Genomic DNA, 22,966 nt, shown 5'->3' with positions numbered 1-22,966 from the left:
CACGAAGGCTATAGACTGTATAGAGTATAGACTATAGAGTATAGAGAGTACACTGAGACAATCAGAATCACGTTCTAAGTCGGTACAAAACTAAAACATCTCTCCTCTTTTTCACCAACGCTAGTCAGAATATAAAAGCCAAAACAGCAATCTGGAATGCTAGGAATTGTAGTGATAAGTAATGTAAAGACGGGGAACGTTCAAAGTGTGGGTGGTGCACAAACTCAATCTTAAATAAGCAAAAGTGGCGAAGGCTAAAACAGAGGCGAGAACGGCAAACTTAAAATTATAGTCAAAGTTGTTAAAATGTACAAACCACAAACGACTATACAACAGTATTAAAAACACATTAACTACAAACAAATCATTCTCGTGGTGCTTTCCATCACGTCGTCGCTTTCAGTGTTCCACAATGCGCGTTTCAGTTGTAACAGCGTTTTTGATGTTGATAGAAATGTGAGAACGTTTATGTCACTGGTTGCAACAACGTTCATGTGATCTAGTTTTCAAAATGTTAATCAACATGTTGTAACAAAGTCAGTCTTATAACAGTTTTCGAGAAATACGTTCATACGTTTTCGCAAAGGTTTTGGAAACATTACAGTTAACCAAAACAAAAACCGCTAAAATAAACCGTTGAACTTTAGTCTTTTGCAAGTATTCCTAACGCAATTTATGATACGGTAATACTTATTTAAGTTATACCTAGTTCAAGTTTAGGCTTTATGAACGTTTGAGGATGCGTTTTTTGTTTGCTATAGGACACTTGGTTGTTTTAATTTTTTCCGGTTGTCGCAGCGTGTCGACTGATGTTTACTCACAGCGACTGCACACAAGTTTATTCAATTCAGTTAAACTTTAACTTTTCAATTAAAAGTAGCTTAGTGCGATTCTGTTCTTAGTCGCTATACTGTTATTTTAACTTTGAATGTGAGTTGTATTTCTGAAAACAGCATACGCTTGGCTCAAAACAATGTAACGACAATCTTCAGCTTGCTTAAAATCCTAAGTGCGTGGCTAGCAATTAGGTGGTTTAATGAGTGTGCACGTTAATAGAATGAGTTACACATTCAGTCTGCTAAGTACGATAGCGCAAAGGCTTGTATAGACACAATAGAGAAGAGAAGAGAAGAGTGAATTTACAAAAGTTGCCAAGAATCAAGTATCGTATAACTATCGGGATCGAGTTAATATACTATAAGTATAAGTATAACTTAGTTAATATAAGTTATAATAACATCAACTTGCTTATATCATCTAAAAACACATCACAAATGAAATGTTGTCACATTTGTATAAGCAATTCACAAAAACAAATCGACCTCAGGTATAAACAAACAAAAGTTATACTTCACACAGAAACAGACAACAAATTTTGCCCAGTTTGAGCAAAGTTTGAACTTCAGCTAATGCTTTGTTAGTTATTGGGGAAAAACTATTCTACTTTGAAATGCTGAATAAACGTTTTTGTGGTTCATGTTTGTCACGGGAGCAGCGTATCATTTTCTGTCGATTTAATCATTATCAATTGAAAATGTTAGTTTTCTGTCACTATTTGTACAATTTGACCCGCCAAAGCCTGACTTTTATTTTGTCCCTTGTTGTAATTTTGATCGTTCCTTGGCTGGATTGATTGATTGCTGTATAATTTATAACAGCAGATGAACATCTAGATAGATTTCTATACTGAGAGATAGATTACTTCTTTGCGTGCTTGAATTCAAATAAAACTTTACCTAAAAAACCATAAAAATACCATAAAAACCTAGTCACCATCAAACTATGGGTGCTGTGCTCAGGCGCATGGCGCAGAGAAAAATTTTGTCAATTATTGATTCTTTTCAAAAAGTTAAACTTCCACCCCACACCGGAGACTATATTCAAACCACGAAGTGAGAAAAACATTAAGCGACTCAGTATTTTGAAATATGCTGCAAAATCTTTTATCCATTTTAATTTATATTTTTGTAGCGCGAAGCTTTGGAAAAATAGGAACGTTGGAAAAACTACAATAACAAATAAAAGCGCAGATGAATGGAGAATTTCTCTGAAGAGCTTTGTTCTGTATTTTTCGGCTGATTGGAGAGTGAAGTTAGGAAAACATTCGAACTGAGATATTGTACACCAGCCTTTATAATGTCAAATTATTATTCGTTTAGAGGAGGTTCTGACTATTACGCAAATATAACTATTTGAATTTCGCATTTTTTATAATATCATTTTCCTCAGATATTTCCTGTCTCTAACAGGAACCGTGTTTGCAGAAATAAATAACGTTGATCTTGTGGTGACCATTTTAACAGAATCCTATTTGCCTCCGAAAGTTAGTGTGCGATTAATTATACATAAATTGGTTCTATTTTTACATAACTACAGTATACAATCTTAGTATTTTTCTAGATTTCTCCTGTTAGTGGGAGTTGCTCAGTCAACATCGGAGGACTTAGTTTTGATGTCCAAAACTCTTTTTTCAGCGGCTTCTTCAACTTTTTCTTAAAGTTTTTTAACGGAAAACTGAAGAGAAAACTTCAAAATGTAGGGCATTAATTTTGTTTTACATATACCTGTAGTTTATCTAGCATTATCTATCACATTAAATAAAATAATTAATTTTAAATTTTAAAGACGTACTCCAATGCTAAAATTATTTCTTTATATCTTAGTACAGTAGCTTAAACAAGTTTTTGTTTTTTTTATCTAAGGAATGTCCAATAATTGTGGAAGAGGCCATTTCCAATCACGGTGCCAAGCTGGGCCAATACATTTACGGTATACAGTTCTACGTTCTAAGTAGGGGTAATGGCTTGTAAGCTATGAAAGGTTTGAAATTGTTCACTGACGCATAATTAAAATAACTTCGACTAAGCTGTGATATCAATTTGTTTGCAGATAGCATCAGCATATTTGGTTGAGGTCAAACAAGAAGCTTTCATTACCATATGCGTTGATGAAAGAGGAACAACAAGTCTTTTTATTTTTATGGTGAACTACAGTACTCTTCATAGTTCAGCATGAACTAGTTCAACCGCAACTTAAAATTTAAATCGATGGCGTTGGCCGCGGTGTAAACTTCAAGCCCGGTATGAGAATGTTTCTGTTATACCACACGACATTGTTTTAAACCTTATGAATTAGTAATACATAAGCAAGATGTAATGGTTAAGATACAAAATGTAAATATAAAAAATAAATACATACAGATAATGCAAAATATAATTGATGTAAATGATTTAATATCGCTATATTGCGCACTACATGTCGTTTCTGAGATGTCACTATACATTTAACGTAAGATAATAGCAGCATGAAGTTGTAGTTTGAAAAGTCAGCAAGCAACCAAATAATTTCAATGTGACGTTTTGCCCCGTCATTATTTTATATTGTTTCACACCGTTTGAAAGTTTATATTTTTACGCCAAATTCTTATAGGTTCAGGATATCCCGTTTATCCAAACAAAGGTTTTCTTGTTTTTATTCTCAAGAGCTCGCTGGATGTCGCTGCGGCGCACAACAACTTCGAACCGATGAGCGAAAAAAGTTTGGTGACAATTAGTACCAAAACGATTAAAGCAACTTATTATAATCACACATTCATGTGAGCCTGGATTGAGTCTAAAAGTATGACGTCATAAAAATGGCAAAAAATCATTTACATGTAAGGAAACACTATAAATCTATGATCCGCGTGTAGATTATATGTCCAAAGTTTATATCATGGTATTGGTAAACGGTTTAAGTTGACGTTTTAAATAAAAATCAGACTTAAGTCACAAAACGAGTTGTAATATTTTATTCACATAAAATCACACTTATAATAATTAATACAAAAAGTAAAACTAGCTTGTGATAACCAAAGAGTCAGATGGTAAGTGAAGTGTTTGCCCTACAGAAACCGTATTAGATCACTACGGATATCTACTGTACTACAGTTTTTTGTTGCACATCCTGGTGTGACGGATTGGTGACGTCGGAAATTACACACGAGATTTTATTAGTAACGGAAAAGTGACCAAGTTCTGTCATTTGCCTATGACAACAACCAACTAAACATGTAACTAAACATAACCAAGACAGAGTGTGTTCGTGTGCAGGCATTACAAAATATACTAATGTTTGGATGTTATATAAAACGCTCTTTTTATAAGAAACTCTTTTTAGAGAAAAAGTATATTGAGGCTACACCTTATCACAGTGAACAGTTTTAAATTCTGGCAATACTTTATAAAAATAGAAGAAAAAAAAAGAAATACAAAAATGTATGTGACGATCGGAGCTTGCGTTAATACAAGCTCGGTAACCGCTGGCTCGAGCGATGAGAGATCAACGCCGAGTTTAAGTAGTGCAAAGAATTTCCTTATGCAGTCTGATCATAAAGATTGTCATACCATATCGTACAACGGCAATCTGAAAATGTTAGTATGAAATTTTTCTAAAACTTATGAAACTACAAAATCAAAGTTATCAGAAGCTAAATCTCGAAGTTTCATATAAAAAAAGAGCGTACAATACCAGTGCAACACCCCAGGCTTTCACAAATCCTAAAAATACCTTTCAAAAATGTCAGGAAACCAGGAACGTACAAAGACAATCTCGTCAAAGATTTTTGGCCACATGCCATTTCGGTTTAGCCGATCAACGCAAAACTAAAAATAAACCGAATGAAGCTAAAAAGTTTAATTTGTGGGACTAACTACATGATGGCCTGACCGGAGTGAAGAGATTTACGAAAGGTGCTCTAAGCTATTTCACAAATATGCCAAGCCAAAGCATAAACATTTTTCTTTCAATTGCCTTAAATTGATGTCGATTAAACCAAAAACTGTTACATCATAAGATGATATTATGATGATGATATTATGATATATGACATGATGATATAGGCTTATATATGCCAAGTTATTCCACATTTCTTTACGCCACACTTAGGCTCTGCTGTATGCTGGTGGTTCGCTGTAGGCTAACGTAGCATATGGCATGGATAAAAATGTTCCTATTGCACAAATTGAAAACTACTGTACATAGTTGTTCCATTGTCTCGTAAATGTAAGCAAAAAAGTTTGGACTGATACGAATATTATGCCGTCAATGATTCATCGAATTTTAGTTAATATCGGCTGTTTGAGGAAATCAAAACGATTATTTTCTGAAAATGGAAATGTCAGAAACGGGAAGTCGAAAATCGAAAATGCTGTAAACCCAATTTTAATTTCCTGAACTTCTTCATCTTAAATTCTTATGTTTGAAACTCAGGATAAATGCACGTACAGTGAGTTTCGGATTCTAAATCCAGCTACAGTTAACGGCTAATAGATCTCTTGAACGATTGCCTTGTTTTAATGGCACTTTTAGCCTTATTTGTAATTATCGTGACGGCGGACATTTGATACTATTGCGTCATTACATACTATACAGTAATTATCCCTAAGATCAGTCACCACTTAAACCCTCCAGCACATTTGGTATCACGTTCGAACTTTCAAAAATCGACTGGCCAGGGAATAAAAAGACAGAACCACGTCGTGGCGGAGATCCTTTCTTTGCGAGTGACATCTCTGGCTAATTTACGGAATTTTTGCAAATCATTTGAAAGTTTATCAAATTTAAAGAAATGTTGCAATCAATATTTTCTAAAGCTTAAAATGACTTTAACCAAAATTATACTTAAGATACAAAGTTTTTGTTGCTTGCTTTAAATTAGTTGGAATTTTCAGATGCTTCATGATATAAGATAACTTCAATATGGTTCGATTTTGGCTTTCAAGTTTCATGCGTTTTCATATGCTTCCATAAGTTTAACAGAAAATATATTTGAACAGTTTATATTTGAAATGATGATTGACGAAAAAATGATGATTAATTGAAAATAATTTTTATTTGACAGAAATTATATTTGAATAATTTATACTTTATACCGAAGGTTAAATTAATATCGTCAAGATCAGAAAGATTGAACTTTGGTTTTCATAACTTCATGTTGTTGCATTTAAGGCTAAATTTAACGCGCTTGTATGGCCACGGGCAATGTACTGTATATGCCAGAGGTCGGGAACCTATGGCTCGCGAGCCAGATGTGGCTCTTTTGATGACGACATCTGGCTCGCAAATAAATCTGAGCTGGCATTTCTCAGCACGACTGTTACGAGCAAAACTTTTTCTGTAATTTTTCATAACGCATTAACAGTAAGAAGCATGATATTAAAGAGTAAATTCAGACATTCATTGTCGCCTAAAATTGTTGGTTTTGCTTAAACATGCACACGTTAGTTGCATTAAGTGTTAAAAAATATTACATGGCTCTGATGGAAATACAATTACAAATATGTAGCTTTCATGGCTCCCTTAGTTAAAAAGGTTCCCGACCCCTGGTATATGCCATGATATTGACGAATTATTTCATCAGGTTGTCGGTGTTTTCCATTGTATGTTTGCAAGATGGTTAGAACAGAAATAAAACAAATTCATGGTCGTGACTTTTCCGATTAGAGGTGGTTTTATGTCTTCAGGTAAAGTCTGGCAAATAAACGATTTTATAAAAAGTTTGCATCGAAAGAATATCACAAATTATGGGTTGATATCACTTATAAATGGTTATCCTGTTTGGTTTATCAAAATTATGGTTTGATTTTTTTTTTTCAATTTTAGTATAAATGGAATTAGCAATTGTAACCAAGATTTTCCTTGGCCAGGAAACCTCCCGCTTTTACGGCTATAGTCGATTAGCCAGTTCTGCTTTCTGCTTTATGAGCATTCCTTTAATAAAAACAAACGTCTTTCTTGTATTAAAACCAAATGTAGACTGAATCAACTTTTCTCCAACAAACCACAGCGTAATCAATTATCATTAGGGTGTGAGATTGGAAATTGCGGGCAGCGTAACATACCTCGGGGGGAGTTGTGGGTAAAGGAGTAAACCGTGTATGTGTGCAGAAAACTTACTAACAATAAATGGAGTCACAAGTGGCATATCGATGAATTACTAATACTACATAAACACGCAGTCACACATTATGGCCACAACAATACGGGTGGAATACATCTTAATATAAATCTAAAAACACATCGTGGAATATAAATCTAACTATACAGCTAAACACAGATCAATTGGCAGTGCTACTTTGACACGCCGGTCAGCATGGTTAATATACAAAGAATCACCAAACGTGAAATTTGGTGACACAATCATTAATATAAATTATCCATATTTGATAATATGCGTAACCGTGTGTGTACGAGCACATTGAATTTGTTCGGTTAGATCGGCAACTACGAAAAAGAAGACTTAGATTACAGTACAAACATTATGCTAACCATAATTAAATATCGTCACTTATGACGTACTGTGCGTAATAACTCTGCCAAATAGCGCAATCAGCACAAAAACTTGTGACATATTTTTCGTAGTATAAAAAGTAAGTTTTGCTTTTACAAAAACAAACTTTTCAAATTTTGCCTATTCTTTTTAAATAATATAGGCTGTATACATGATGTACTTAGAACTATATGGTTCAAACGAAATTGGAACGTGAATTAAAAACCACAAGTTTGGAACAAAATTTCTTTGATCTTTAGCGTAATTATCCTTAATATACTTTTGAGCAAGAACATATTTTTGTTGAAATCAATTTCATGACCTATAATTACCTCAAAATAACGGTATCGATACACCTCATTCTGTGGTACCTACTTTGCAGCAATTAGTGTTTGTTACTTTAAAAAAAAAAAAACAAGGTGAAATTGCGGTTAACAAAATGTCTTGGGGCGAAAACTTTTTTTAAGCATTCGGGTCGTTGCCCGCGTGCTGAGCAGAAGCATTTGTTCTTTGCCGGTTTCAGTTGCGGCTTACGTCACTAGGAAACTGGGGATAAATAATCATGCCTCGATCCGCCTCAATTAAGCTAAAAATAACCCCTAATCGGCATTACTCGACTCAGCAGATAGTATATAAACGATGCCACGAGAGTAGATTTCAGTGCAAGTCCAAAAATATACAAAGTAGAAATTCAGCATTTGAGGTATATTATAGACTTGTATCTATGACTATTGGATTAACGTGTTATATAAATTATTGTCTTAACTCAGTTATTATGATATATCTTTTGAATTAGAAATAATCTTACAAGTACACATTTTGTTACTAACTGCCATATACAATTTGATACAGATATCGAAGATCAAAATGTTTGTGGACAAATGCAAACTCGTTTTACTGTGTGTGGCGATCTTCAGCCTTAGCGGAAGATCTTCAGCCCTTGTAATTCCACAAAGTGAATTAAACAACCGTAAGTGACGGCCGAAACATATGTTGTCGACTTTACCATGCTAGCAATCAATTAATCTGTCATGCTTGTTCAGTTTCCGACTTTCTTGAACCATTGATGGAAAGTTTTCTCGGACAAGCTTCCATACCGGATATGAAAGACAACGAGAAACTGCAACTCACGAAGTAAGTTCTGTTTTCTTGTAGTACAAGCTGATAAAAAGCCAACAAAACAGAAGACTGCGTATTGTTGCGGTAACAAGGCTGGATTAATTATCGCAGCATCTGATTGCTATTTCAGCTTGGACATCACCAATGCCAATGTTGGAAGCATTACAATCACGAATCCGAAACCGAGCCAATTCAAAGTTTCATTGAAAGATATCGATCTTTCAATAAACGGAAGATTTCGTGTCAAACAAGAAGTAAAGTAAGGAATTGATAATGAAATATTTCTCATTCTTCGAGGCAATTTTGTGCTAAAAAGACCTTGCTTGTTTGCTATTCTGACAAACTTAATACCTTACAAACACTCAGGATGTTACTCAATGATAGAGTAATTATCTGTACATAAACGTTTTCTCTACAGAGTACCGATAGTGGCGCTACCGTTTGTACTCGGAAGAAAGAAAAGATTCATCGGCAAAGCTTTTAAGAAAATTAAAAACATTATCAAAAAACCTGTGAATGTGGCTAAAAAAGTGGTTAAAACAGTTATAGACAAATCACCCAAATTTAAGTGAGTATTTTGCAAAATTATGGACCTGCCAAAGACACATTATAATTTTGTTTAAGGTTTGTTCATGTGGTCTTGTTTATGTTAAATCTTGAGTTTGCCAATTTTACAGGTTGACCACCATTAAATCTTCCGGTAGTTTTAAAGCCAGCGGAAAAATAGACTTAACTGTGACCCTCAAGTTGACGTTTCAAGGAGGAAAACTTGTGGTAAGGCTTCTATAGACACGAAAATATTGTAAAATATATTACGTACACAATATACATATAAGCATATGTATTACATATAAACATATGTGTATTAGTCATACTAGGAGCAGAATTTTAGAAGTTTATAGATGTTTTTGTTTAGCTCACCACTTTGCCAAACAGTTGTGATGACGACATAGACGATTTTAAAGTTAAGATTGGTGACAACAAGTTCAAGTTTCTTATCAATCCTATTTTAAGCCTGTTACGTGGCACCATCGCTAGAAAATACATTGAAGACGAAGTAAGATTGTCTTACTTTTATCTCGTCTTAGCCTAATTGCATTTAATTGACGTAAGTATGTGAAATTGTGTCGTCTGCTTGTACTTAACATGCGATTTTGCTGCCCTTTCTAGATCTGCGAGGCTGTTGAAGACAATATCAACAAAGGACCTGGAACTACAGTTTTCTGTGAGTATGATGCTTTTTTCGGAGATTTTATGTTAAAGTGATGTAGGTTTTCTTGAAAGTTTATTTAAACTAATTGATTAAGTTTTATTTTCTGTAAAACTTGTGTTTTTTTATCGTTTTTAGCTATTCCTCCCTACTTGTCAAGCAGTTATTTTTCAAGTGGATAAATTTTGACATGAAGCAAATAACGTGAAAAGATTTTTGGGCACTCTTTGGACATCACTGCCTTTATGTTATCATAAGGAAGTTGTACACTTTTTTGTTTATGTAACTTTCGCGTATATACTGTTGATGAACATTTTTATCGCATTTGAAGCGTGCTTGTTAAGTCCATGACAAAAATGACTTAACCACCTTAAAGTGTAAATGGCGTAAATAAACTTTCTTCTCGCATTTTGATTATGATTTATACATTTCCTTGAGTAAGGAAACAACCTTAAAGATGATGGAAGGGCACTTTTTGTTGGGAGCAAGCATTTGTCGTTGTTAAAAGATTGGTGACAAAACTAATCTTGATATAATTTCGCACAAAATGTCTGCACTGCGCAAAATTAGATTATCAAATTTCACAAAAAGGCACAAAATTTACGAAACAATTAAATAGACTTGATCGAGTTACTGGTAATGCACACCTTGTATAGCATTCAATTGGCGCAAACCATCGCTAGTAGATAATGTTCTTCGCTCTGTATGCTGTGTGAGTAGGTCTGTAAGCGAATGTTGAGCTTAAACAGGTTCGTTTAAACTTTTTAGACAGATGACCTCAAAACCAATGTTCCCTCTAATTTTTCACGAGTCTGAGCAAACACACTAACTCCCTGAGCGGTCTCTTGGACCACTGCGAGCAACATCAGACGTGCGCACTGTGGCCATTATTATGCATTTATTCTATTTTCAATTCAGGCTGGATATTTTTCTTGTGCGCAGCACAGATTTTCTGTGCGCGGAGACCGTGTCAGCAATGCGCATTTGCGCACGCGCGCAGCTTAGAGGGAACATTGCTCAAAACCCAAGTATGAAAGTGGAAGAACGAGCTTCAAAACAAAAGCTAAACGTAGCAACATCATCAAGCATAATGATAACTTTTATTTAAGTATATCTTTAAGCATATATTGGTTAATTTTGCATATTATCTAAGAGTTACATTTGCTTAAGAACATTGAGATTTAGTTTAACAAATAAATCGTGAAAAACTCCGGCTCTCAGTTGTTTCAGATCACTGAAACAGTTTATAATAAGGTTGCGAAGGCGCATATTAATGCGTATTAGTTATGCTTCGATATTCGGTATGGGGTATTTAAGCTTTGTGTTAAAAAATTGTGGAATATTACCGAAACGTTGTAATATTGCAATAAATCACGTTTAGATGTGATAGTTATACAGGATTATGTATGATTTTATTGTTTTTCTTTTTCATTTTCACAATTAAAAAACATATAAATATCTGGCTCCCACTAGGGACTGATAAATTTACTTTAAGGCGACTTCGGCCCTTAATGTCTCATTTTTGATATATGAGCGTAAAAGTTTGCTTTTTGCACTTTTTAGAAACTTTGAGAAGATCTAAGGGTTGCAGTAAAAAAGCTACAAAATCAAACAACACTCGCAACGATGACGTCGAGCAACAAAAATTCAAATTTATTTTTCATAGATTTTGTTTTCTTAAATCTTATCCCCATCCAGGCAGATGAAATTTAATGTCTTTTTTATATAAATTTAACTTATTGTCTTATAATCAGTAAATAAATTTTGTCATTTCATTGTAGAATATGTACAATATATTTCACATCATCCATTGTGACGATATCTTTTCAAAAAATTTTTTTTTGTCAAATAGAACCTTTGTCTTGAATAAAACCCACAACACGCGCTTAATAAAACAATATTCCATCCCCCTAAAGAAATATGTACTAAAAAAAAATTTTTTTGGTTAGGTCAAATTCTACACCTAATCAACTGAAGAGCATATGATGGATTGGATGCTATGACAAAAACAAGTAATGACAATAAAAAGTACAAAACAACGAAAAATGAAGCGACAGGAAAGTATACAAAAACGAGTATATATATCTATGATTCTACGCTATTACAATAGTTTTAAAATATTCAACTCATTCTGTCATCTAACTTTCCATTATGTTTTTTTTCGAACAGGTTAATGACAATGTTCATTGTCTACATGTTTGAGCGAAGTGATTTTAACGTGATTTAACTATCAAATTTATCAATGTTAGCAAATGTGTAAGCAAACACGAAAAAACGAAAATGCGCCGCATTCATATTCCGTTTTGACCACGCTTATATAGTCGTTCATAAAGATTTGCAAAAATGATTTTAATTACTCGTTGTCAACACCAAGTGAGTAACTACACTATTTTGCGACGGTTTGAGATTCAGCTTAGGTATGACATTTTTGCTAGACTTGTAGCATATTGTGCTTAGATTTTGATGATGTTACTTTTGATCAATCATAAACGCCAAAGGTCTGTAAGAACGAGCGTAGACTTTTGGAAGTTTAAAGACTTATTCTACGCTTTCCAATTATAATTGTTTTATATCTTCATTTCTTTGTAATTTAAAGTACTTCGGTTGATGAGGCTATAGTTGAAATTGAAATTGTATTGCACACATTTGCATTTTTTAGTTCTACTATTAGCATGGTACAGAAACCAAGTAGCTTATTCTTCAACAGTGGCAAAGTGTATAAAATCAGAAGAACAATCAATATAGTATTAAAGTTATATTTAAAGCGATATTGGAAAACCGTGTATAATCCTCTTCGAAATAATTCATAAACAGCTGACCATTAGCTGGGTCTTTGATCTGGAATATCCAGTATATGAACTATATGAAGTATGATTTCCTTGGAAAGAAAGTATCTTTCGATGTCAATCAATTTATGACACTGCAAGAAATAGCAAAAAATATCGCTCTAGAAATATAACAATTCAAAAACACAGCTTAGTAAACAGCCTCAAGGCAAATCGCTTTTTAAAGTAACGTGCCTAAGCGCGCAGGTCAAAATGAGAAATTTGTTTTCTTCCAGTTTTAGTTGCGTCACAAAGTGACCACGCAGAAGCAATCACGATTTATTTAGTTATATTTAGATCAAAATATATCCCCTGTACAGCATATTGAAGGTCACAAAGTCTGGTGTGCAATATATAAATGGCAATGTGCGAGCATACTTCAGATCAAGCTTTAAAATATTTGTAGCAAACACCGCAAGTATTCTGACAGCTATTATTAGACACTTTTAAACTTCAGCTGTTTAATTATATTTGTATTTAAAATCTAGTTTGTAAAATATTGATAACTTTGTATATAAACTGACACATACTTTGTTCAGATTTTTAAATACAAGCAAACCTTACAATGTTTTTTGACAAAATCAGACTTATTCTTCTTTGTGTGGCAATTTGCAAGCTTAGCAATAAGTCATCGGCACTTGTTGTCCCACAAAATGAACTGAACGACCGTAAGTGACAGACACATCTACTTAAATCAAAGTACAGTACTAATATCATCAAGTTATCAAGCAAACTAATTCACTTTGTACTTGCAGTTGCCGGTTTTCTGGAACCGCTGATGGAAACGTATCTCGTCCAAGCGCGGATTCCGGATGTGACGGACAACGAAAACTTGAAACTTAGAGAGTAAGCTGTTTTTAGTACGGATAATAACTTATCGATATTATAGGTAACGCGATCTCTTTCTTGGCAACATATAGACTTATATTAAATGTGACCAAATAAAATCCAAATTTTAGCTTGGACATCACCAGAGCCGATGTTGGAAGCATCAAGATTACAAATCCGAAAGCACACCAGTTTAAAGTGTCATTGAGAAATGTCGCAATTTCGTTAAACGGCAGGTTTCGTGTCAAGAAAGAAGTAAAGTGAGAAACCAAAATTTAAACAGATTTTATAGTTTAAAGTATTTTGTGCATATTCATTGTTTTCGGTTAATTATCGACTTGGGTTGTATAAAGATTTATTGATTTGAAATTTAATATATAACATATGATAATCTCATGATTATATCATGATGTGTCTACAACAATGCTTTTGGCAGAGTGCCAGTTGGACCAATTATTCGGCCGTTTTTTCCATTGAGGAAGAAGAGATTTATTGGCAAAGTCTTCAACACAATTAAAAATGTTATCAAAAAACCTAAAGAGTTAATTGACAAAGTAGTTGACAAAATACCCAAAATCAAGTAAGCATGATTTGGTTTTGTTTTTGGAAATATTTTAACCACATTGATTGATGCGACCTCTTGTGGATTTCCAGGTTGTTCCATTTTGAAACTCAAGGTAAATTCACTGCCAGCGCTAAGATAGATTTGACAGTGACCCTCAAGCTGACCATTCAAGGAGGAAAATTTGTGGTAAGACTGCCCAAAATATCTACTTATGTGTACGTGTGTGTGTGTGCGTGTGTTTGGCAATGATGTTCTAACCAGAAAGTTTCAGTATGATGATACTTTTGCAATTTTTCTATCAGCTTACCACTGTACCCAATAGTTGTGATGACGACGTAGACAACTTTAAAGTTAGGATTTCTGACAACGGGCTCAAATACTATATCAATCCTATTCTGAGTCTGTTACGTGGCATAATTGCTAGGAATTATATCGAAGGCGAGGTAAGGATATATTCAGAAATTCTTTTTGTTTTCACCTGACTGTTTTTCTTTGATATGTGTGTAAATTTGGTCATCAAATTTGTGAATTACTGTATATGTTTGATTAAACTTGAAAGTTTAATAAATTTTATAGATTTGCGAGACTGTCGAAAGCAAAATTAACAGAAGGACCGGAACCACGCTTTTCTGTGAGTATTGTTTTGTTAAGGATTGTAACTTTATGTCAACTAACAAAAATTATCAATTTAAAAAATTTATCCGCATTATTTTTAAACAATATCAACGTTTATGTACAGTACTATAAAATAAAAATTTTTTTTTTGCCTTTTCAACAGCTTTTCCTGGATATTTCACGCGTCGATAAGGATAATCAAACTACACTGAAGATATTCTGATATTTCTCAGACCTCACATATGTCCTTTTTCTGTGTGTTATAGAAAAGCTTTTACTCCATTACACCATTTTATATGTTGTATTCATACTGTTGTGTTTGTTTGTAAATAAACCTGTTTATTGCTTTCATGAAAAGAAGTGTTTTCAATTGTATTGTTTGTCTCCTAGCAGCAGCATCACCCAAAAATTATTATTCAATTTTGATGAAATTTCTAGGATAGCTCAGAAATGACATGAAAAAGAACTGACTAAGTTTTTAGGCTGATCGAAAACAAAATCTACGCCTCATTTTGTGTTTTAAAGAAAAATTCAGAAAAAAATGCGTTTGCGGATGTGCAAAAAAAAAGACACCAAACATCGCGTAAAGCATTTAAATTGTTGTCGACTTTGTGAATATTTATACTCAGCTCTGGTCAATTGAGACCATAAAGATATTTTTAAATATTAATCTTTTCAGTGCAATGCAGATTTTATAGTTACGTCATCGTCATGGTTCACATCAACAATGACGTTGCTTTAATTAAGAAATATGGTTTTGTATTACCAAATACCGTTTATCACAGATTACTTTACATATATATGCTGATATGAAGTAGGTTTTCTACAGCATGGATATGAAAGTCTTTCTATTGTAACAGTTTTGAAGGACTTGGTGACGTTAAAATGCTTTGGAAAAAAATATGTTCTCGCTATAAAATAATGTTCCTTCCCACAAGTTTCTGGTTGAGCTTTGCCACGTTTTTAGTCAGTGCGGATTCCGCAGCCGGACAAATGTAAAAACAAAATATTGAAATTAAGATAAATTCCATATAACAGAAAGGTTATACGTATCTAAGCAACACCAAAAATTAAAACAGAAGCATGTAAACTTTTATAATTCAAATCTTGTTTAACTCACTCTGTCTTCTATTTTGTTTCAAATCCTGTTTTCGAAGAGGTTTTTAACGAAGTTGATTATCCATAAAGTGAATAAATAAAGTGTTGTAAATTTTATCGTCATATTTACCGGTGTTGGCAATGCAGCTTTTTAGTATGTATGAAAACCGTATAAAAATTCCATTAACACTATTTACTCTTGCACCCATTTAAGATGTCGTATCGTACAACGCTTGAAACAACGTGTAGTGTTTTCGACTTACAGATATGCTCAACTGTGCGCTATATATTGTAAATAATAATCACAATTAAACTAAGTTTTAACTCACATAAAGACGACCGCTCTTTGTTCCAAGTCTTTGCGTAAGGCAAAAGTTGATTTTGCTGCCTGAAGCCCAAAGGCTTCCTGATTTACAAAAGATGAAAATTTGAAATATTAAACGGAGTCCAGCAGAAAACGATTGTACAAAAAATCCTTTAAAAACGGAGTTCATCAATCAAAATTTAGCATTAAATTCTTGTTCTATAATCTATACTGTGTTATAAATATCGTTTAACTAACAAGAGAAATCACTTAGAAGATCTTTTTCCAAACTTTGCAGTCAGACTTTGTCCTAGGTTGTCGGTTAAAATAATACTTTTAGATTTTATACAATGTGACGGTGTGCATATGAAATATGTGACATGACTCATAGACATTTTATTTTGACAACACGCGTTGCAGTAAGGTCAAATTTCGACAACACTTGGTGTAAGGAAATTACCAAGCTATTCTTCATGTCAGTTTAATTAAAAAGTAATGATGTTGCTGGAAAGTAAACCTGAATAAATGTGAACATGCTTATACCAAAAATAAAAAGTATATAAATTTTGTCATAATGTGAACTAACTATGTAATACTTATTGACTACTTACAACTGTTAGCCACTCATGATTTAATTAGGCGTTTAGATTATTGTGACATTGCTTTTATGCTCTGCGCAAGAGAATTTAATTGTTGGTAAATTGCTCTGGAACTAAAACCCGTTCTTAAGGAAATTTCGTGTTTTAAATGACATTTTTGCTACATTTGGTTGGGGTCTTTTAACGCAAAATTAGGTTGACAAAATATTTTATTTGCCTCATTGGTTCAGTTAAAAACAATAAAAGATATCAATTCTTGCTATTTATATAAGCCTATAAAAGCAAAACGTTTTATTGAGGTCTTATTTTAAAGAAGTTGCAGAACATAAAATGTACAAAACGGGTGTAGCTTATATAGTTACGGCGTTTTCCTCTTCCATTGCGAGTTACAACATGAAATATTATTAGTTAAACGTTTGTTCTGTATCCTTACTTTGATAGGAATTTCTTTACGAACTGAACTGCTATAAATTGTTTTAAAGTTGCTCAACACGAGATAAGATCACTGAAAAGTTGCACGTAAAAACTACAGCATAGAACACAAATAAAATCTATTTTTAAATCTGTTTTATTTTTTCATAAAAATGCTTAAAATGAAACGACAATATATTTCTATGTTTGATTGGTTGTTAGTTTTTTGTTGTTTATACTCTCTCTTAAGGTTTACCTAAAACTTTTGCAAAAACCTTAAGCTCTGGCGCCAGCCTACGATTGGTAAATTTGTTCAGAATCAGTTTAAATATAATGATCTTCATCGTAAGGTCATTTAAAAGACATTGATCTCAATGTAACTCAATCTGTTTAACTACAGTAGTAAACAAATTCAGCTATGTTTGATATACACCGCAATTTGTATTATAGATTGGCGTCGTAGAATAAAACGCGGAGTATTTTATGTACGTCTAAATCAAGCAGCAAAACTTAAACAAAATTTATAAACAACAAGCGAACAAACAAAACAGCAAATTTCTGTCTTCAAAAGTTGTATTTGTGATCATTTAGACCTTTATCCACGGAGGTGAAGGTTTGCTGTAAATAGAAATCAGATTTTATGACTAATACACCAATTGCATCAGCAATGACGTTGGTTTAAACAATAAACAGAATTTTGGCATCGTTTTACCAAATACCTTTAATCAAAAATCATTATATAAATTAATAATTTATTTGCTTGGAAGTTGGTTTGCTAAACAATCGTCTTGCTGTTCCTATGCAACAACAGTTTTAAAAACTTGATAACAAAACATGTTTGCAAGATTACTAGTGCTGTAAATGACGTTCTTACCCAAAAGCTGTTGGTTGAGCTTGGCCACATTTTTAGTCATTGCCGATTCCACAGCTGGGCAAATCTAAAAACGACGTTTGCAAGTTGGTAAAAATTGTGTAACGTAAAACAGAAAACTACTTAAAATAACTTAAAAGTAAAACCAGTAGATTTTTGTAATTGAAATTTTGTTTTAGATTTTACTCACTCTGTCTTCTATTTTATCTCTGATCCTTTTTTCGAAGAGATTAATGATGAGATTGACTATCCATTTGAGCGAAGTGTTGTAAACTTTGGCGTCAAATTTACCAATGTTGGCGTAGCAGCTTTTTGGCACATATGAAAACTAGAAAACCAATTAACACATTTTGCTATTCTGATCAATAAAGACATATAGGATATAGTCTTTTATACTCAAGATTTTGCATAATGTACACTATAGCGTATAACCAAAATCACATTGTATCCTAACTCACATAAGGGCGGCCATTTCTTGTTCCAAGTTCTATTGTTAGGCAAAGGTCAATGTTGCTCCCAGAAGCACGAAGGCTCCCTGATTTACGCAAGGTAAAGAACCTATAGAGGATCGAGTTTTAAGAAGAAAGGGTTTGTACGGAAATTCTGTTAAGAACCAAACAGGTCAAATATTTCGCTTCGTATTTTCGTGCTTTTTGATGCAAGTGTTATTTGTCTCTAAAAATATTTACCAAATCTTTTTCCAAGCTTTCCAGTCAGCTCTTGCTCGAAGATATGCGCCTTTAATGCAAATTCTGAACTGACATCTCTTTGGCTGTTTAATACTGATTGCCCCCAAGTTGAAACTTTCCAGCTTAATGCTAAAATGCAAATAGAAAATATGCAAAAAATGAGTCAAACAATCACTTGCAAAACAATAATGTTATGTTATATTTCCTGATAATGTTTCAGTCTGTTGTAAAGTTCAAAACAAGTTGTTTTTGACTTCAGAAACTTACTTCCATGCTTCGTAATTGCTTCCTTTCTGCCTTGGAATCGACAACTGCGCCAAGTAGCCCTTCAAAAAGTTTGCTCCAATGCTTGCGACTGCTCACAAAAAACGTGAATCGTGTTATATGATTTATAAAACCTAATATTTTATGGATATAGTTTCTTTGCAAAAGCACTCACGTTCGTCAAGTTCATTTTGGGGCACAGTTAAACATCCAGTGGTCGCTGTAGCGCTTATGAGAACCAACAAAGCAACAAAAGGATGAAGTTTCTTCAAGTTCATTTTAAGAGTTTAAAATTGACAAATGTCTGTAACAGTATTTACCTGAATAATTAATCTGTAAAAAACACACTTTAGAAAACCGATTAATTTTTACACAAATTGCAATTTTAACGGTCTCCAAAGCAAAATTCTCAACCGATCAGTGTTTTGAAATTTTCTTTGAGAAGTTGCTTCTCATTCTTTGAGAAACAGTTCACTTCTGGTTCAGAGAGCGCAATTTTTCTCCTTATATAGTCGTCAGCTGACTTTGATGTCATAAGTGGTTTCATGTTTTCTGAAGTAATGCATAGATCCAGAAAAACCGTTCAAACCTGTCAACAGAAACCTCAAAATTAAGGAAAACTCTTGACGCCGCAAGCGAGTTTTCCATTCCAATCACTGTCAAAATAAAATGTAGAAACATTCCTTTACGAAATAGCAGCTCATCTATAAATACATTCATCTGCTCGGGAACTTTTTTGGCAAAATCGGTTGCTGCGATGATCGAAAGTTCAGCGTTTGCTAGCAGTTTTAAAATCGGGCAATAACAACAACCTTGTACAGTATAGGTAACTTTGTAAACTATATTTTGACCACATAAGTTTTCCAGCCGGAAGCCAAATGAACTTGCTACAAGTTTATCCGTCACCATACAGCCAATATTCAGGCTATATGCCAAGTGTCTGCAACTTCATTGCAATATTGCTGAAATGGTAATGGCATTTAGCTAATATTTACATTTTCATATTCCATATGTTATTATCGTTAGCTTTTGATTGTTATCATGTATCGCACTTTATTATTTAAACGTTTTTGTCGACACACTTTTAATAAACTTGATAAACATAGAAACATAATTTTACATTGAAAGTTTCTTGTAAATATTAGAACTTGAAATAACTTGTCAATCTTCGGATATAGCGGCAAACAACGACAGCTTTTGGTCACGAATCATTAATGTTTTCGTCATAATAATCGGTCAGTTGCGTGCGGAAACTAAAATGTCTACGTGCCGTATTCAAGCGTCATTTAAAAAATGTCTCCTCTAAAGGGCAACACAATTACCACCAAACATTAACTATTATATTTTTCAACTAAATTATAAAAGAATTATCAGCCACAACTTTTATTTGTTAAAACTACATTTGTGTTCGTGATTGAAGCATGTATATAATTTTTATGACTGACGCCAGTGTTTTTAGAGTTTAAGGGACCAAAACCGTCTTTTAAAATTTCTTCTTCTGTGTATCTACAGCAGAATATTAGCAGTTTAGTTTTCGAAATTTGTTGCCTCTTAAACTTATAGCTAGCGGTTTACAAAGTCAAACCTTAAAAAATTGAATGAATAAGAGAAAAATTTGTAGATAAAACTTTGCAGTAATATGGGAACCAATCAAAAAAGCAGTATTTTATACTTTTTTTGTGTAACTTAAATTAATATTTAATGGACATATACAGATTTACAATAGACGTGCTGCACAACTATAACAGAGAATTGGTATATTTATGATAAACTATGTTCTATTAGTTTTCGGTATATATCTCAAAACAACTTTGAATTAAAGTTTGACAAATTGAGCATTTATTTGCAGAATGCCCAGAGGAAAATCGAATATGCGAGAAGTCGAATTAGAAGAACAGAAATAGAACACCAAAACCGCTTATCTATATTAAGCAAATGCCCTCCTGTGCTATATGTCACGTAGAAGAAATTTATCGCGCCTACAAACCTCTTGGTTATGATGTCATATAATGCAAACCAGATGCGTATACACTATACAGCATTTAAATACAGGCTGTTACTAAAGTTGTTTTTATGTTTTTTTACCTAACTTAAATGTTACAACATTATAACCTAAACCTAACTTAAATTTTTCCTCTAATCCAAATCTAACTTCAACTAAATCCTAAATAGCCTAAATAGACTTTTTTCATACTCATTCTCCTGACTTAACCGCCTATGCTTAACTACAGGCTGCGTGACCTACTTACGGTTAAATAGTCACTCTGATAAACGTATTAAGTTAAGTCTTAATCAATATGTATAACACGGAATATTATATTACGGCATTTGATTTCTTTAAAAACTTCAGGAATAGAAAATTACATCTAAAAAATTGCAGTTTAGTGTTGATCTTATAATAGATATGTAGGTTTATTTTATTACAGGTTAATAAACCATTACAAATTACTAATTAACTGTTGCGCCATTATGGTGAGTCTGAAGGTTTCTTCCATCTGTGATCACCTCATGTGTGCTCTTCTTGGGTTGGGTTTGTAAGGGCATAAGTGAGTGTGCTTGCAATGTAAATACATTAGTTCTTGTGCTACGTATTGCATCGTCTTTTTTTTAATTTAAATGTTGTGAATAGCAGCTGCTCATGCCATAGAAATCTAAGTTACGTTTGGAATTAGACCTGTAGCGCCACCAAGCGCTATATACTCACAACAACCACACGACATTTGCCAGAATGCAGCACTGTTTCACTGCAAGCACCTTTAATGTATTGCATAGCTTATACTCAAGGTCAAGGGCAACCCATATCTGTTTGTTTTAGGCTTTTTGTGCGGCTGATAAACAAGTGCAGGCTAAATTAGGCTGAGTTAGGTTAAGTTTCTTTCTCTTTGCATACATTTCATAAATGGAAGAAACGTTGATGTGGTATTTCAACGCAAATGAGCTCGAATGATGAAATATAAAACGTGCTTTTCTGATTTATTGCAGTTTTCAGCAAAAGCTGAAAACGAATAGACAGGCTGAAATTTTTTGTGTCAAAGAAACGTTTTAATCATTTCAATCATTTTAACAGTAATGAAGGCAGTTCAAACCAGTGTTAAACTCTCCTTGAGTTATCACAAACTGTCAACAGTGTCAACTAACGGACGAGGTTGCTTTTTTCTTTCTTCTCTTTTGAAGGTTGGGGTTTCCCATTAGTTGGTTTCACGTTTGAAAGTCAGTAAAGAATGCAGATGCATTATGAGCCGCAACAGTTTTTGCTCTTTATGTCTGAAATGTTTATGTTAGCAATATTACAGCATCGACGACTAATATACAACTAACTATTTATCGAATACAATAAGTCAATTTTAAGTGTATAACAATTATATAAGAGACCTCCAAAATACAAATCGAGAATGTTATTGGTTTATGAGGAATTGTAAGTTTTCCCGATAAGTTAAGAAGAAACATTTAAGACTGTTACATTTTGCGCTCCGTGTAAGTTACATTCATCATGACAGACGTAAAGTTGATTTCCTGATCGCTTATTTATAGATTTTAATTCGCAATTCAAGAGAGTTATCTGTTTAATCACTTGTTAACTTATGTAAGAGTCAAGATTTAAATCAATTACAAACGATTTCATGCATAAGTTTCAATAAACTCATTCGAATTTATACAAATTCATTAACCTTACTTTTCTTTTTGGTAATACGCATAATTTTAATTTAATAATTTTAATGATAGTTTGTGTTTTTAATTTTAATAAATAGTTAAATATAAAATAGCTTTATACGGTTCATAAGTTTAAAAACCTTTTTAAACATTGCTCTGTCAAAAGCCGAAGCATGTCCGAATCTAATTAGTTCAATAAAATCATGTATTTACAACCTGCAGTTATATTGCATTTTACAAGCTTGTGGTGAGTTCATTACAAAACAAATAACTTACAATCAAAGAATTCTAATTCAATTTACAGTAAATTATATTATGTAAACTCAAATAAATTCAAGCTATAATACACAACCAAAGCAAACAACATTTTAAGAAGTTATTATAATGCGCTGTAACAAACGTGACAAACAACTCATAATATAGTTTGTTATTGTATTTCACGCATCCACCTAAGTGCATTCGTATGCCAAGAACGGATATTATGAACGAGTAAAAACTCATTGTATATAAAGGCAAAACGTGTTGCTAACATTTAACCTTCTGTATTTGTTTTTTCATGACGTCATACGTGTTCTGTTTCGGCTTGTGTTTTCTCAAACGTTGTAGTC

General features: G+C 33.2%; 4 protein-coding genes across 5 annotated transcripts; 3 read left to right on the top strand and 1 right to left on the bottom strand.

Moving 5' to 3' along the window:
- Positions 1-900: 900 nt before the first annotated feature.
- Positions 901-3,765, top strand: LOC143459786 (uncharacterized). Of its 2 annotated transcripts, XR_013117777.1 has the most exons (7): positions 901-1,892; positions 1,972-2,091; positions 2,230-2,323; positions 2,401-2,535; positions 2,703-2,769; positions 2,890-3,080; positions 3,430-3,765. XR_013117777.1 is itself a non-coding variant. In XM_076957063.1 (6 exons), exons 1-6 carry the CDS (start codon positions 1,783-1,785, stop codon positions 2,910-2,912), a joined length of 549 nt encoding a protein of 182 aa, XP_076813178.1. In that variant the 5' UTR covers positions 901-1,782; the 3' UTR covers positions 2,913-3,352. The 2 variants fall into 2 exon arrangements, 1 of the variants encoding a protein (XP_076813178.1); XM_076957063.1 differs by lacking the exon at positions 3,430-3,765 and having other exon boundaries at positions 2,890-3,352.
- A 4,077-nt stretch (positions 3,766-7,842) lies between these two features.
- LOC143459828 (uncharacterized) lies at positions 7,843-10,046 on the top strand. The gene is made up of 9 exons (XM_076957120.1): positions 7,843-8,012; positions 8,162-8,279; positions 8,353-8,443; positions 8,559-8,687; positions 8,847-8,996; positions 9,106-9,202; positions 9,345-9,485; positions 9,599-9,653; positions 9,777-10,046. Exons 1-9 carry the CDS (start codon positions 7,872-7,874, stop codon positions 9,818-9,820), a joined length of 966 nt encoding a protein of 321 aa, XP_076813235.1. The 5' UTR covers positions 7,843-7,871; the 3' UTR covers positions 9,821-10,046.
- A 2,914-nt stretch (positions 10,047-12,960) lies between these two features.
- Positions 12,961-14,822, top strand: LOC143460305 (uncharacterized). The gene is made up of 8 exons (XM_076957763.1): positions 12,961-13,131; positions 13,219-13,309; positions 13,423-13,551; positions 13,728-13,871; positions 13,946-14,042; positions 14,159-14,299; positions 14,433-14,487; positions 14,635-14,822. The coding sequence occupies exons 1-8, from the start codon at positions 13,029-13,031 to the stop codon at positions 14,661-14,663; spliced, it is 789 nt and encodes a 262-aa protein (XP_076813878.1). The 5' UTR covers positions 12,961-13,028; the 3' UTR covers positions 14,664-14,822.
- Positions 14,823-17,304: 2,482 nt separating this feature from the next.
- On the bottom strand, positions 17,305-19,068 carry LOC143459863 (bactericidal permeability-increasing protein-like). The gene is made up of 7 exons (XM_076957166.1): positions 18,883-19,068; positions 18,711-18,798; positions 18,444-18,572; positions 18,213-18,312; positions 17,945-18,082; positions 17,758-17,821; positions 17,305-17,501 (listed from the first exon to the last, which is right to left on the bottom strand). Exons 1-7 carry the CDS (start codon positions 18,983-18,985, stop codon positions 17,479-17,481), a joined length of 645 nt encoding a protein of 214 aa, XP_076813281.1. The 5' UTR covers positions 18,986-19,068; the 3' UTR covers positions 17,305-17,478.
- Between the last annotated feature and the right edge of the window lie 3,898 nt (positions 19,069-22,966).

This window comes from Clavelina lepadiformis, chromosome 5 (assembly GCF_947623445.1).
Source record: "Clavelina lepadiformis chromosome 5, kaClaLepa1.1, whole genome shotgun sequence".
Taxonomy (NCBI): domain Eukaryota; kingdom Metazoa; phylum Chordata; class Ascidiacea; order Aplousobranchia; family Clavelinidae; genus Clavelina; species Clavelina lepadiformis.
This window is presented reverse-complemented; position numbering and strand designations above follow the sequence as displayed.

What these genes read in the sequence shown, in the direction of transcription:
- LOC143459863 (XM_076957166.1), bottom strand. Translation starts at nt 18,985, where the DNA reads ATGAACTTGAAGAAACTTCATCCTTTTGTTGCTTTGTTGGTTCTCATA. An exon ending in AGCAATTACGAAGCATGGAA is followed by an intron (nt 18,573 to 18,710) that starts GTAAGTTTCTGA and finishes TTTGCATTTTAG; the next exon opens with CATTAAGCTGGAAAGTTTCA. An exon ending in GAGATAAAATAGAAGACAGA is followed by an intron (nt 17,822 to 17,944) that starts GTGAGTAAAATC and finishes CGTCGTTTTTAG; the next exon opens with ATTTGCCCAGCTGTGGAATC.
- LOC143459828 (XM_076957120.1), top strand. Translation starts at nt 7,872, where the DNA reads ATGCCTCGATCCGCCTCAATTAAGCTAAAAATAACCCCTAATCGGCAT. An exon ending in CGTGTCAAACAAGAAGTAAA is followed by an intron (nt 8,688 to 8,846) that starts GTAAGGAATTGA and finishes TTTTCTCTACAG; the next exon opens with AGTACCGATAGTGGCGCTAC. An exon ending in GAAAATACATTGAAGACGAA is followed by an intron (nt 9,486 to 9,598) that starts GTAAGATTGTCT and finishes TGCCCTTTCTAG; the next exon opens with ATCTGCGAGGCTGTTGAAGA.
- LOC143459786 (XM_076957063.1), top strand. Translation starts at nt 1,783, where the DNA reads ATGGGTGCTGTGCTCAGGCGCATGGCGCAGAGAAAAATTTTGTCAATT. An exon ending in TCGGCTGATTGGAGAGTGAA is followed by an intron (nt 2,092 to 2,229) that starts GTTAGGAAAACA and finishes CATTTTCCTCAG; the next exon opens with ATATTTCCTGTCTCTAACAG. An exon ending in GCTGGGCCAATACATTTACG is followed by an intron (nt 2,770 to 2,889) that starts GTATACAGTTCT and finishes ATTTGTTTGCAG; the next exon opens with ATAGCATCAGCATATTTGGT.
- LOC143460305 (XM_076957763.1), top strand. Translation starts at nt 13,029, where the DNA reads ATGTTTTTTGACAAAATCAGACTTATTCTTCTTTGTGTGGCAATTTGC. An exon ending in ACAAAATGAACTGAACGACC is followed by an intron (nt 13,132 to 13,218) that starts GTAAGTGACAGA and finishes TTGTACTTGCAG; the next exon opens with TTGCCGGTTTTCTGGAACCG. An exon ending in CGTGTCAAGAAAGAAGTAAA is followed by an intron (nt 13,552 to 13,727) that starts GTGAGAAACCAA and finishes TGCTTTTGGCAG; the next exon opens with AGTGCCAGTTGGACCAATTA.